A 13,157-nucleotide genomic window follows, 5' to 3' on the forward strand; every position below is an offset into this window, starting at 1 on the left:
AAGATGACACTGGAGATCTTGTTACAGAAGAAGGATAGGAAGATGCAGCTGAATTTCTGCCTGTCAGAATCCGTGTTGTGTTCTCTGTGGCCTGGGGAAACCCCCAAACTTTTAACTGGAAGCTCTCCTTTGCCTCCAGACGAGATTGATGTTTGTTTTGCCTGAGCTTGGCTCTGAGCTGGATTGCCCTCCTGCCCCGTGTTGGGTGACCGTATTTGCCAGAGGAGTGGATGTGCTTGAGGGCTGAGCACGGCTCAGAAATTGGGTCCCCTCAAATAGAGACTTTTTAAAAAAGCTGCATGGAGGCTGCACTCAGATCTGCGGGCGTGTAGTGCCTGAGGTGGGGCTTGCAGCTCTTCCATTTTTGGAGGGAGGTTCCCTTGAGTTTAACGTGCTGAACGTGCAGGATGCTTCTTTGTCCTCTGTCTACGAAAATCCTGGAGCTGTTTCAGTTTCATCTTGACATTTCCACAACCTGAAAAGAGTGAGACTCAAAACCACAACCTTGGACTTTAAACACATCTGGCCTTTGGAGGAGATTGGGTTTAGATTTCCACTCCGGAGCTCAGTGTGAGCTTGAATTGCCTTTAAAATCACCCTGCTCCATCCACGCAGATGAGGCAGCACCGTTGCCAGTAGCATGAGGTTGTGAGCCAGTTTCATCCACTGCTTTTTCTGTGTACAGCAATTTAGATCAGATTGTCCTTGACCTAGTTTTTGGAGAAAAAGACAATCTTTTAATTCCAAATAACATCTCTCAGAACTTTCTCTCTTCCCCAGTAGTATGGTGTGGAGCTGCTCTTTTGCTATTACTTTGGATCCTTTGTGGACCACGCATCGCTGAAGTGCATGCGTTAGTCCCCATGTGTCTTGAGCGCATGTGCTGAAGTGTTGTCTGAAACTCCATCTGACACTGGAGGTGCTTGACACCAGGAAAACTTGGTTAAGGACTATAAGTATTGCTGCTAGTGTATTGTCCAAGACAAAATCAGCTTGAAAAGTTGTGGGAGGGCTCCTTCATCACCCTTCCTCAGTAGTGTTTTGCAGTTTTCTCTTTATCCTTCCCATCAGTGACAAGGTCATTAATTTTAACACTTAGACTGCTAGCCAGGTGTTGATCACACTGTGCAGCCAGGCTTGTTGAAAGATACAGGAAACTACTTTGCAAAGAAATTTCCTTAGATTTTAAAGCTCCTGCAGAGTTTCACAAACTCTACAAATTGCATTGCTGCCTATAGGCAGCTGAAGAAATCTGCAGGGGTGCACAGACTCTTTTGGAAGGCTGAGCTGTTTGAAAAGCAGCCATCAGTCTAGTGTTGACAGTTATTGAGAACAAATAACAATTCAAAACAATAACCAGTTTTTAAAATTCCAAAAGGATTCAGGCTTGTGGGTATCTTGAGAAACCTGGCCTATGTAATTTAAAAGCTAAGGTACTCTTTTAGCAGTGACTTAGCCACTTAGAATCCAAAAACTCTTAGAAAGTAAAATCTGGCATTTTTTTAATACATCTTTTCAGAAATAGCAGCATGTAGCCTCTGCCACAGATGCAGTAACTACTGAAAAAATATTCCCGTCTCCAACAAACAGAAAGCAGCAGGAAAGGCTGAAACACTTGCCTGCTCTGTTACAACAAAATGTTCAGAAGCTGAAGCTTGAGATGGGCATCCTGTTTGTTTATTACTATGGTCTTTCTGAATTTAATTCCTCCAAAACAAATGTCGGGAGAGGTTCCTCAGAGAATGTCAACAGACTCGGCTCCTGCGTCTGTTTTTACAAAGTCCGGGCACGGTGGTCAGCAAACACCAGATTTTCCCTGAGGTCCGCATGTGACCTAGAAAGTGACACTGGAAGATGGAGGTAGAAAATTCCCCTTTTTGTCCCTTGCTTCATGATGGGCTGAAATAAATATTTAAGATGGGCTTGAGGGAAGCTGTGTTTTGCTGTATTAAGCCAGACTACCCTGTTCTGGAGGAAGGGCGTAGGTTAGAGGGGAGAGGGGAAGTCTGCACGGCGCTCAGGCAGGCACTGGGTCATGCTCAGCTCTTAGGGGAAAGGCGTCCTTTGAGAGAGCACTGTGCATGTTTCTCCTGCCTGACAGATCAGGAAAGGCTCTCTATGCTGGGTGAAATTTTACTTCCTTGTCTAAACTGCTTTTCAGTAGAAAATTGAGGTTTTACTATAATGACAGGTTTCATTAGAATGTTTGTTCTCCACATCATATTTTACCTTTCTTGAAAAAATTACCACCTGAAAATGGAACATTTTGGCTGATGACTGAAATACATAAACTGAAGAAAAACGTGGACTTTCCACAGATGAGACAGACACACCAAAACCTGTACTGAAAATAACCCTGAAGACATTCCAGGATGCTAAAGTGCCCACTTACGGGTTTCAACAAGTGGCTAATGCCCTTCTGTGTGTCAGCTAGTGCCCAGCCTGCCCTTGGTGACTGATCTTTTGGCTGGGACTTTGAGTGATTTCTTAAGGCAGGTTTCACTGTTCTCAAGTAATTGCAGCAATCTGTAATGTTGCCCGTTGTCATTTGTAGTACTTCTGTGTCTAAACAGTTCAGAGTAACCAGGACCCAAGTTATCCACACATGTACGTCCTGCATTCTCCATGTGAGATGCAAACGCCAGGTACCGAGTGGCATGTTAATGACAGATTGTTAACCCCGTCTCATGTTTTTGTAACATAGATTCAGCTTCGTACTAACACAGGTTTGATTTTTGTTTTTTTTTCTACCTTCTGTCTGCCTTCTGAAATGTTCCCCTGCCAGAGGCAGGAGCCGTTTCTTCATTTACAATAAATAAATGCCATGGATGTGACACCTGCCCTTTTCTGGGCTCTCACCCAGGGATTAGACTGTGCCCGGGGATCTGAGCTTTTTACATACAATGCACAGCTGTGATATAAAGAGCCTTTTGAAAGGGAAGCTTGGCAGCTTTCCCAGAAGCTAACTGAAGGGTCCATTTGTGCCTTACCTGTGATTAATTCTTTTCCGTTTGTATTTGCAGTGGAAGGACTCGAGTCCGGCACTAACAAACCCCATTTTGTTATGCAGTTCACTGCCTCTAACTGTACCTCCAACCTCTGGGGCTTCCCTACCTTTGCAACTGTTGACTAATATTAATTATGTGTATGCTGCTTAATCATCTAGGAGTGACCCTCTAAAGTGGCATTTAATCAGTTTTGAGGCAGCTAGCAAAAGTGAATTATGCAAGAGGACTGTAGCGGAAACACCTAAGCAAGGATGGAAAAGGTTGAGAGAGATGGCGAAGAAAGTCTCAGAGTTTGAGTGCTTAGGGCTGGGGGTCTGCGAAAAGCCCTCTCTTGCTTCACTCTCTTTTGGCTTTTTCTGGAAGAGGGGAGCATAAGCAGAGGAATAATTCGAGGGTATCCCAGCATGTTGTGGAATGAAGTTCATGGATGAGTCCTCAATGAGCTTTGGGGTATCCTGAGACTCCGCCACTGTTGGAACAGCTGCTGGGGACCATGTGTGAGACGGATGACTAGAAAGAGTACTTCTGCCACTCTGCATTTAGCAGAGAGCTGGATTCCCCTAGCATCCTCGGGACCAGGGAGACAAAAGATACCTTTGCCAGCGCCCCTGTTCCCTGAGCAGCGTGGCTTCTCTGCTTGCTGGGGAGATGTGTGTTAACAGGCAGACACGGAGCCCAGAAGAGTATATGTGTTACTTGTCCACCTAACGTGGTGAGCTTTTGGGTTGGGGCTTTGTCATAGAGAAATTTGAGGCACACTTAGGTTAAAACAGCATTAATGAGGCTGAGTTGGTGAGGGTGACATCAGTAGAAGGAAAACCCAAAGTACCGCTTGGGATTTTAGAGGCAAAGAAAAGCAGCCTAACTTGTTACCAATGTAGAAGGCAGCCATGTGGAGGTGGTGAAATATCTATAGAACAGTAAGGAGAACTAAGCAGTGGGTTTTGAGCAGTCCAGAAAGATGTGGTGTGGGAATAGGGGAGCCTATGAAGAAGAGGCAGCTGAAGCAAAGCGTGGTCAGAGAAGAGCAAAACCTCATCCTAACTGCTGAATCTGACCTGAGTTTTCCCCTTGAGAGCTTGGAGCATAGCCACCAAGATGACAAGTATCTCCTACAGATACTGGAGAAAGCTGGCTACGTATTTCCCAGCTGTGTCCAGTACCTTGTAGGACTACATCGCAGAATGTCGAGGCTGGGTAGAAGTGGGTAAGCTGGAATGGGGCAAGCTCTCCTGGGGTATTTGCCGAAGTCTGGAGGAGCCTTTCCTGGGTCCTGCAACAGACCTTGATCAGCTGGACATTCAGGCAAAAATACCCTTGCACTCCCCACCTATATCTTCACCTCTTTTCAGATCAATCGACTAGTCATCTTTGCTCCAGCAACTTGAAAACCTTCAGCTTTGCTTCAAAAGAATTTATGAATTCCCCTTGCAGTTCAAGTGCATTCACCAGGAGTGGGGAATTCCTTTAGATCTCTGCTGAAGAATGCTTTTAAGTCAGGAGACCGCTTGTATCTACAAAGCAAAGTTGCTTGCTCACCGACCAGCTCTCTGCTGGAAGCAGCATCTCCCTCACAAGATTCACTGTTGTTCCCTGTTCCCTCTTGCCTATCTGTAAACTACCCCATGGCTAGGTAAATATTTTTATTATATCCTATGCCAAGCTTTCTTCCCCCTCCCACGGCAGAAGATGCGCATCGGCTCCCTTTGACTGCGAATGAACGCCCATGTCTGAAAGGAAGCTGGCCTTGCTCCAGATCTCAGCCTCACACATCCTGGCACAGTGTTTTCCAACATCAAACTGTAGCAAGAAAACAAACTTCGGTTTGCTCCTCCGGTGTTAATATCACCGCCCACAACTCTTGCAGCGAGCTCTTACAGCTGTTCTTTCACAGTCAGCTGGTAGGGTGATAGGATAAAATGGGGAAGAATTATCCACCTCGGTGCTTAAATGGGGGATGGATGTGGTAACCAGGGCAGCTTCTGAGCTTCCCAGTGCGGACACTGTGCGAAGGGGAAGGTTGAATAGGCTGGACACGTCCTCCTGTCTGTCAGAGCAGTGCTGGTGCCCCTGGTTAGGGACTCTTGCAGTTGTTCCCAGTTACTTCACAGGCAGCCCAGCTCAGCCAGTTCCAAGAGCAGGATTTGGCTTTAAAAAGCTGATTTTTTTTCCCCAGCCATCCAGTCACAGACAAAACATCCCTTTTCTGTCTCCTCTTTTCTGCCTCTTTCTGCCTGGCTTATTGGTAAAAGCCACGGGGGTTCTGTGGGGAGCAGATCCAGGGCCACAGCCCTGTGAGCTTGGCTGCGTGTGGGGTGGTGTGGGAAGTGAGCTTGCTCTGCTGCAATAGCTCACCGCTCCCCTCCCTGTGTCTCAGGGAGAAAACTTGCTGCTGTTGTTAGCGATGACTCTAAATGAGCACATGCTTCAGCTTTCTAGCTGAGCACATTTTTTGGCCTTTCGGTGGCATGCCTTGTAAGGATTTAATGTTATTGACAGAAGCCAAAGGTCTCCAACCTCCTCTCTGCCAAATGAGATCAGTGTCCTGCGTTGGAGGTCTGAAGCTCCACAATGCATCGAGCCACTGTCTGTCTGATGGCCCTGCTTTCTTTGATGTGACGATCCTAAGGTCTCTTTTCTCTTTGTCCCATCTCTGCTCTGTGGCTCAGGGGTTTTAAGCACCTCTCATGTGAATGTATCACATCTTGAGCTAATTCGAGCTTAGTTTACACAAGGTTTTTCACAGGCTTGTGCACAGTCAGTGGCAAGGTGGCTTTATAATGGGCTTGTATCTGCACACCACAGGGTTCGTGCCTCGTTGGTGACCCAGGGAGCTGGTAGCACCTCACCTGTGTAAGGCAGGCTGCCGTGGGGTTGTCTGCGTGCGCAACCCATTCTTCATGTTGGTTGGACTTACGAGCAGGGATCCTCTTCTCCCACCTGCATGACTGGATTTGGCCCACTCTTCCCCAGTCTTGGTGCACCTGGACATCCCAGTACATGGTGCTGTGGCTCGGAGCAGTTGGTGAGACCTCCAACTCCTAATGGGGCGCTGGGAAATACCCAGATTTTCCATAAGTGCATTCCCAGAAGGAGGAGATGCGTTGTCTTTATTGATGTATACGTGTGTTCTTAAAAAGCTATTGCCCAGGCACAGCTGAGGCTGGGACTGGTGAACTTATGGACCCACCAAATCTCAGCGGCATAGACAGGACTTGCGCAAACCTATGTTCCTATGAGGACAGGCTGAGGGAGCTGGGGTTGTTTAGCTTGGAGAAAAGGAGGCTCCGGGGAGACCTCATAGCGGCCTTCCAGTACCTGAGGGGGGCCTACAGGAAGGCTGGGGAGGGTCTGTTTACAAAGGCCTGCAGCGACAGGACGAGGGGCAATGGTTTCAAGCTGGAGAAGGGGAGATTTAGATTGGATATTAGGAAAAAATTCTTTACCGTGAGGGTGGTGGAACACTGGAACAGGTTGCCCAGGGAGGTGGTTGAGGCCCCTTCCCTTGAGATATTCAAGGTGAAGCTCGACGAGGCCCTGGGCAACCTGGTCTAGTTGGGGGTGTCCCTGCTGACTGCGGGGAGGTCGGACTAGATGACCTTTGGAGGTCCCTTCCGGCCTGGACCAATCTATGAATCTATGAATCTATGAAACCGGCAAATTTGAGAGTGAGCTGCCAGTAGCTATCCTCTTTAGTACAGTAACTCTGCTTTTATTCACTGCAGGTGAAGGTGAGCATTGCTCTTTCAATTACTCCTCTCCTCTCCAGAAGCTTCCCTCTGCTCTGAACCACGGAATTATCCCCATTCTCCGTTGTATTTACTGACTTATTAGCATCTGCTGGATCCAACTGGGAGCTGCCCTGCTGGTAATCAGCATCCACCCGGACGCACTCCTCCCTGGCTGACTCAGTCGGTCGCGGCGCTTCGGCACAGCCCTTCCGAGCAGAGAAGCAATTGCTTTTTCTGCCCTGTCTGTCTAGAGCTCTCCCCCCAAGCCCTCCCGGCAGCTGAGTCACTTCCTTCTTTAAATCTGGCCTTAAATCTTCCTTTTCTCTTCTTCACCCTGTGATTCACTCCCTTTGTGAAGCGCTTTGCAAAGCTCCAGCTGAAAGATGCTGAGATGCTTCCGGTGCGAGACGTCCTCCTTGTCTCAGAGCCACAGCGGTGAGCCCCTCTCCAAGGGCTGGTCCCTGTGCCGTGCTAAATGGTGTCTTAGTATCAGTATTTCTCTTATCTTAGCATTTCTTTCAGGACTACATCTGACGTATAAATAGGAGCCAACTCCTGCCTGCAGGCGAGCGCATGTAATTTCCTTTGACATCAGCGTGTGCCTGTGAGGGCACAGCTCTACCCTTTCCCACCCCATTTGATTAGATTCAGTAAGGGAGTCATTGCAGGATCTCTGCTGCTCCTCCTCATCCCTTTTGGGATTTAAGGAGCACCACTGTTAGAACAGAGCTGAAATGTGCTCAGAGAAAGGAAAGCTTCAATTTCTGCTCTGTGAGCCTGGAGATATTTTTAGTATAATATCGACACTCCTCAAATTTTTGTGTTAAGATTATTTTTCTCCCTTACCTGCTTATTTCCTTGGACTTGGACCCTCTCATATCTAAGTGCCTTGCCTTTTCATGGTTTCCTGGTGTGGAAGGGAATTGCCAGCCAACAGGGTAGTTAAAAGATGTCATTAATTAGCTGTGTGGCACCACTGAACTGGGCTAGACCTGCTCTGGTTACCAGCAAAGAGTGGGATAAATTTTGACAAAGTTTTTAAATCCTGCTTTTAGCTGTGACTTTAGTAGTTAAGCACTAAATCCATTTCACTCTCCTTGCAGCTTAGGCATACGAATACTCAAGTTGCTTAGGAAAGTGTCCTGTGAGTACCTTGCCCTCAAAAACTGGCCAGAAATGGGCAAGACCAGGGACCAGACCTGATTCTGTGAAGGTGTGGTGGCTTCCTTAGAACAGTGGTGCCCAGGCCAGTGCCAGCGGCGTAAGAGAACATTAATGAAACATTTAGGATTGAATGAGGAGGTTCAGTGGCAGATTGTGATGCCTCAGTCACTCTGTAAGGGAGGGTCTGCTTGTGGGACAGTTGCGCTTAAAAATGCATGCAGGCTGTGTAGCTATATCTGTTTGTAGCTCTGGTTTTCTAAAACATGACTGATAACCATTTTCTAAAGAGTGACAAAAAGTCATTTTCCAGTACAGTAAGTCTGCAAATGAAATGAAATCACTATTGTAAAGAAGCTTAGTTTCTATGGAGGGGCTACGGAGTTTGTTAGGAAAAGAAGACCTCTAGTCCAAGGAGAGGACTTTTCATTTAAACTAATTCCTACAGGAGACATAGCAATCAAGTAAATGAGAATTGCCATTTCTAACAAATACTGATAATCCTAAACTCTCATTTTTAATAAAGCTTCAGCAATCACATTCTTCAGCTTCGAAACAGAGAGCTCTTGAGAACAACGTAACATCTCCTTTGCATACTGATCTTACCTTGCATACTAAGCTTACATTGCATATATTTGTTTTCTTTTGCTTAGAATGAAGTGATCAGCCAGCAGCTCTCCGTCATTTTCACTCATTGCTATGGACCCTACCCTATTCCAAAGCTTGTTGAAATTAAGCGCAAGCAGACCTCTCGCCTAGGTAAGCGTGACTTGAAGATATTTGTTGGTTCTCCAAGGAGTACTGTGGGAAGTCTGCATTGCTATCTGGGTGCTTGGGGGGGCACAAGTCAGAGAAAAACCTGAATGTGAAAGGCAGAGCTAGAAAAAGGAAGGACCCCAAACTTAGCCTGACCTGAAACTTCTGCTGAAATAGGAGGGTCATCAGATGCGTTAGAGTGGCACCATAAGATTTGTCTGTGTTGCTAATTAAGCTGGGATCCGAGCCTGGGGCCCAGAGCCAAATATCTGTCCGCATCTCAAACCGCTGTGGCTGGCTGCAGGTGATGCCACGACGGCACAGCCCTCCCGGCCCTGATGACAGAGCCCATGTTGTTCTAATGTGACCAAGAGAAGACCCAAACAATTTTCCAGGACCCGCTGCCCCTTGGCACAAAGACTTCCCTGCACAGAGAGAGGGGCATAATAGGAGGTATAAATGAGCGTGGGGTCCTCCAGCATTCGTTCAGCTGCAGTTTGCTTTGGGTAGCAGTGCTGGGAGGCTGTGCCAGCTCCGCACAGTGGGGACGGCTGGCTGTCGTCTCAGCAAAGGTTGTCACGGACTTCAAAGCTTTGAATTCCTTTCGTCTGAACTCTACATGGCTGTCTAGGGGGCTTCTGTCTCAGGCTGTCCAAAATAGCTTTATGGGCTTTACTCATTAAAAATATATCCTTTTACACTATTGTCTTCTTTTGTCAAAACAGGAAAACATTCTGTACATTCATGACCTCTTCCAAACTAAAGTTACTGGCTTTTTTTTACTTCTTTTTGCAATTCTAGACCCCCATTTTCTTAACAACAAAGAGATGTCAGATGTTACTTTTCTGGTGGAAGGAAGACCATTTTATGCACATAGAGTGTTGCTATTTACTGCATCACCAAGGTAAAATACAGAAACTTTTCTGATTTTTAACAAAAATAGAATTTGATTTTGTGGGTTTGGTGGTTGGGTGGTTTTTTTTTGTTAAGATTCTCTGATGGCTAGTGGCCCAATCTTCAAGTTTTTCCTAAGCAGAACATCTCAACAGCTTGTTTCCGGTTGATCTGCAGGATGTTTAACAAGTGGTCCCATCACTAGATTCCCACCCAGTAAATGATCCATGCTTCTGGCCATGCATCTGACTTCATTCCACTGAGGCACATTTGCATGGAGCTCGTTGCTGCACGCAGCTCTTAAATCGTAGAGAAGTGTTAATATAATCATTTATCCTGTGAGTGGCTAAATCCTGCCTTGCATCAGTGTTGGCAGTCTCCAGGAGGAACAAGCTACTATCACACAATTCATTGACAGCATTTGACATTTTTAAAATAAAATTAAATAACTACGAAATGTATCATACTGTATCCAAAGGCAGTATTTATAGTCTGTTCCCTGTGCTCAGAAGACTGGGCATGGGTTACCCTGCCCAAACCAGCCTTAAAGATGCTCACAAACCTTATTTATATACAGCTTTATAATTAAAGGTGTGCTTTCAAACAAATTTAACTGGCCCTCCATAAAAGCTTATTTCAAGATTTGGCAAGGACAAGCCACTGAGTTTTAGGTAGTTTGAGCAATGTGGGAATTGATGCTAGACGTGCTGCCAGCCCACAGCACAGAGTAAAGAGATTTGCATAAAGCACCTGACCCTGCCTTCAATTAAGAAATGGGTATTTTGGTTTAGAGAATTTTGGTAGAGGTACAGAGACGTTCCAAACTCCAGCTTTAAACCTACTAAATTGTGTTCACAGTAGAGTTTGACACTAGTAAAAGCAAATCAATCATAATTCATATTTTAATTAACAAGATGCAATCGTGATATGGAAAAGGTTACCATCCAGAAAACGCTGGTCTTGATAGATAAGCCAAGCTTTGCACTACCGCTAGAAGATAAATTATCAAAGAGAGGAAGTACAAGGGCACGTGTTTCTGACAGTGCATTTCTCATTTTTGTTCTAATCAAATGGGAATATCTAGTTTTGAGAAATAGATTGCTACATATGTATATGTTTCACATTAATCTACAAATATTAACTTCAAATGTGAGGGTTTTTGTCCTGGAACCTGTGTCTGAATTTGATGTTTTGATAATCACAGAACAGCAACCTATCCAGTTTTCTCTCCTGCCTGTTCTTACACAACCGTATTGAACCGGTATAGAAGCATTAAAAGTTTTAGTGTAGTTGTTTTAATATTTTGTTGCAAAACATGTTTTTTAAAGCAGCATAATGGACATAGGCCAAAATTTTTCTCCTTGGTGTGCTGTTTTTAAATGCTGCAAATCTTCCCAAAAAAAGATTATTTTTTGTTCTCTAATATGCATCATTACAGTATCTGAATTTCTCATACACATTTTTTCTATTGTGATATTATGTGTATTTTTCAAAAATTTCAAATTGAAATCTCCTGAAAGAGAGGCTTCTTCCTTTTGGTTTGAACTTTATTTTATGTCAGTGTCTAAATCTTGATGCTTTTCGGTGACAAACCCATTCATATCGGTGTACTGTTTTTGCAAGAGCTGATGCTGTCCTTCCACTTTGCCGTTCTTTTTCACAGAGATAATTGGGCTTGTGTTTCAATCTTGCTCCCTTTTATTTAGGTTTAAAGCATTGCTGTCTAGCAAGCCCTCATCTGATAGTACTTGTATTGAGATCAACTATGTGAAGTACCCCATCTTTCAGGTAAAGTCAGTTCTCACATTGAGTTTGAATGGAACATGTAATAGGAACATCGTATGTGCTCTGCCCTAATTAGTACGTATGTATTTGATAAACACGTAGCTCAGAGTAGTGGTGTCATGAGCACAGGCTTCAGCTCCGTTCATGCACTAAGCTGCAGAGTGCTGTTGATTGCAAATATTGTGCCCGAGCAGATACAATAGCATGCATTTCACTTACCCAGACAAAGCAGTGCATGTCAAGGTAAAGCACTTGATTCTTGATTCTTTTTTCTTTCGTTGGCTCTTCCTGTATTTAATGGACAGGCTTGGAAGAGACACAGTTCATTCCCTTCCTTAGCAGTATTGTTCAATCAATTTTTTGCCAGGGAAATACAGAGCTTGCTTTCTGTATCTGTAGCGTATATGTGTATATGCTTCCCTTTATTTGAGTCAGAGCTCAGACAGCTCCATGTATCAACTGTTACCGCTGCAGATAATTCCCAGCTGCCTATGGTAACTTTGGGCTTGCTGGAAGCTCACTGTGGAGGGATTTTAGCTGGCTCATATTACAGTGCAAAGCCTCCCCCACTCTTTCTCATCATCCATGCATGCCCACACACAGCTGGGTGAAGGTGGGGGGTGCCATTGCCAGGGAAGGAATAAGGGAATAACCATTATATATGCTATATTTTCCCAAATCAGTAATGTACTGAACATACTGGGAAATACATTGAAAATTCAGAATGAATTAATCAGCTTCCTGCAAATGGTTTGGAGCTCACCAGAAAGTCTGGATAACGTGGCTGGTGAGGGTTGAGATGTTAGACGTGATGAGATGTGGGAAGGAAACAGAGAGGGAGAGTAACCAAACATGTCTTGAAATTAGGAGGTTTGGGCCAGTTTTATCTACAAATCCTTGGTGGTGTTGGAGAGTCTCGGGTATTGCCTGCAATCTTTACATCACCCTCTATTTCCTAATGTCTCAAGTTGCTTTTTGTAAACACTCCCTTTGTTTTATTACAGCTGGTTATGCAGTATCTTTATTATGGAGGTGCAGAGTCACTCTTGATTAAAAATAATGAAATTATGGAGGTAAGAGACATTTATCTTAATTGCAGTGGGAGCAATGCTAAGTGCAAGTGCTAAGAGCAATGTACCATTCACCCAAGGGCACGTGGCCATCGGGCAAGACACGAGCACTCCCTTAAGAGCCAGCAGTGCCTCACACAGAGTGACCGGGGTAACTTTTGCCAGTATGAAGTTGACTGTCAAAGACGAAAGAGTATAAAAATTGAGATCATCAAGCAAGAAAGTATCTAAAATAACAATATCTAGTTAGATGCTTTATGAGGCTCTTTCAAGGAAGTGCTAATCTGATGTAACTAGAAGCAACTCCTGGCAGCGTAGTAGACCATCCTCTCTGTCTCTCTCTCAGCCTGATAGGCGAAGTGCCCTGCTCCAGCTGGGCTGGTCAGCTTCTCTCTGCCACACTCAAATAAACTTCTGATTTATTAGCTCAAGTTTAGAAGTCCAGACCTATCTCAGCAACATGGAAGCATCCAATTTGGTTCCTTGCTCAAGAGAGTACCTGGCTTTAACCATGGGAGAAGTCCCACTGGAGTCACAGTTCAGTTCAATTTCAAGCACGTGACTGTCAAATTTTCTGAATAAAACCTTAAGCTGCTCCCTGAGATGTAGAGAATTCTTTGCCCCTTTCTCACTGCATGTAAAACATCCCGGTCCATCGTGCCCATTTGTGAAAGCCAAACCAAGCCAACTGGAGCTGACTGAGCCTTCAGTGTAGCCACACGCCCACAACCTGATCTTGAGTCATCCTCTTC

The 13,157-nt window shown here is 45.1% G+C and overlaps 1 protein-coding gene across 2 annotated transcripts in view; it reads left to right on the top strand.

The window, feature by feature from the left end:
• Positions 1-13,157, top strand: part of ABTB3 (ankyrin repeat and BTB domain containing 3) — a 177,978-nt gene that overhangs the window by 157,372 nt on the left and 7,449 nt on the right. For both annotated transcript variants that reach the window (XM_074164089.1, XM_074164098.1), the window contains 4 exons: positions 8,554-8,659; positions 9,458-9,560; positions 11,257-11,338; positions 12,340-12,408. In XM_074164089.1, coding sequence (XP_074020190.1) covers positions 8,554-8,659; positions 9,458-9,560; positions 11,257-11,338; positions 12,340-12,408 — 360 coding nt within the window. The remainder of the gene's footprint in view (positions 1-8,553; positions 8,660-9,457; positions 9,561-11,256; positions 11,339-12,339; positions 12,409-13,157) is intronic.

The sequence above is a fragment of the Numenius arquata genome, chromosome 2, assembly GCF_964106895.1.
Source record: "Numenius arquata chromosome 2, bNumArq3.hap1.1, whole genome shotgun sequence".
NCBI lineage: Eukaryota > Metazoa > Chordata > Aves > Charadriiformes > Scolopacidae > Numenius > Numenius arquata.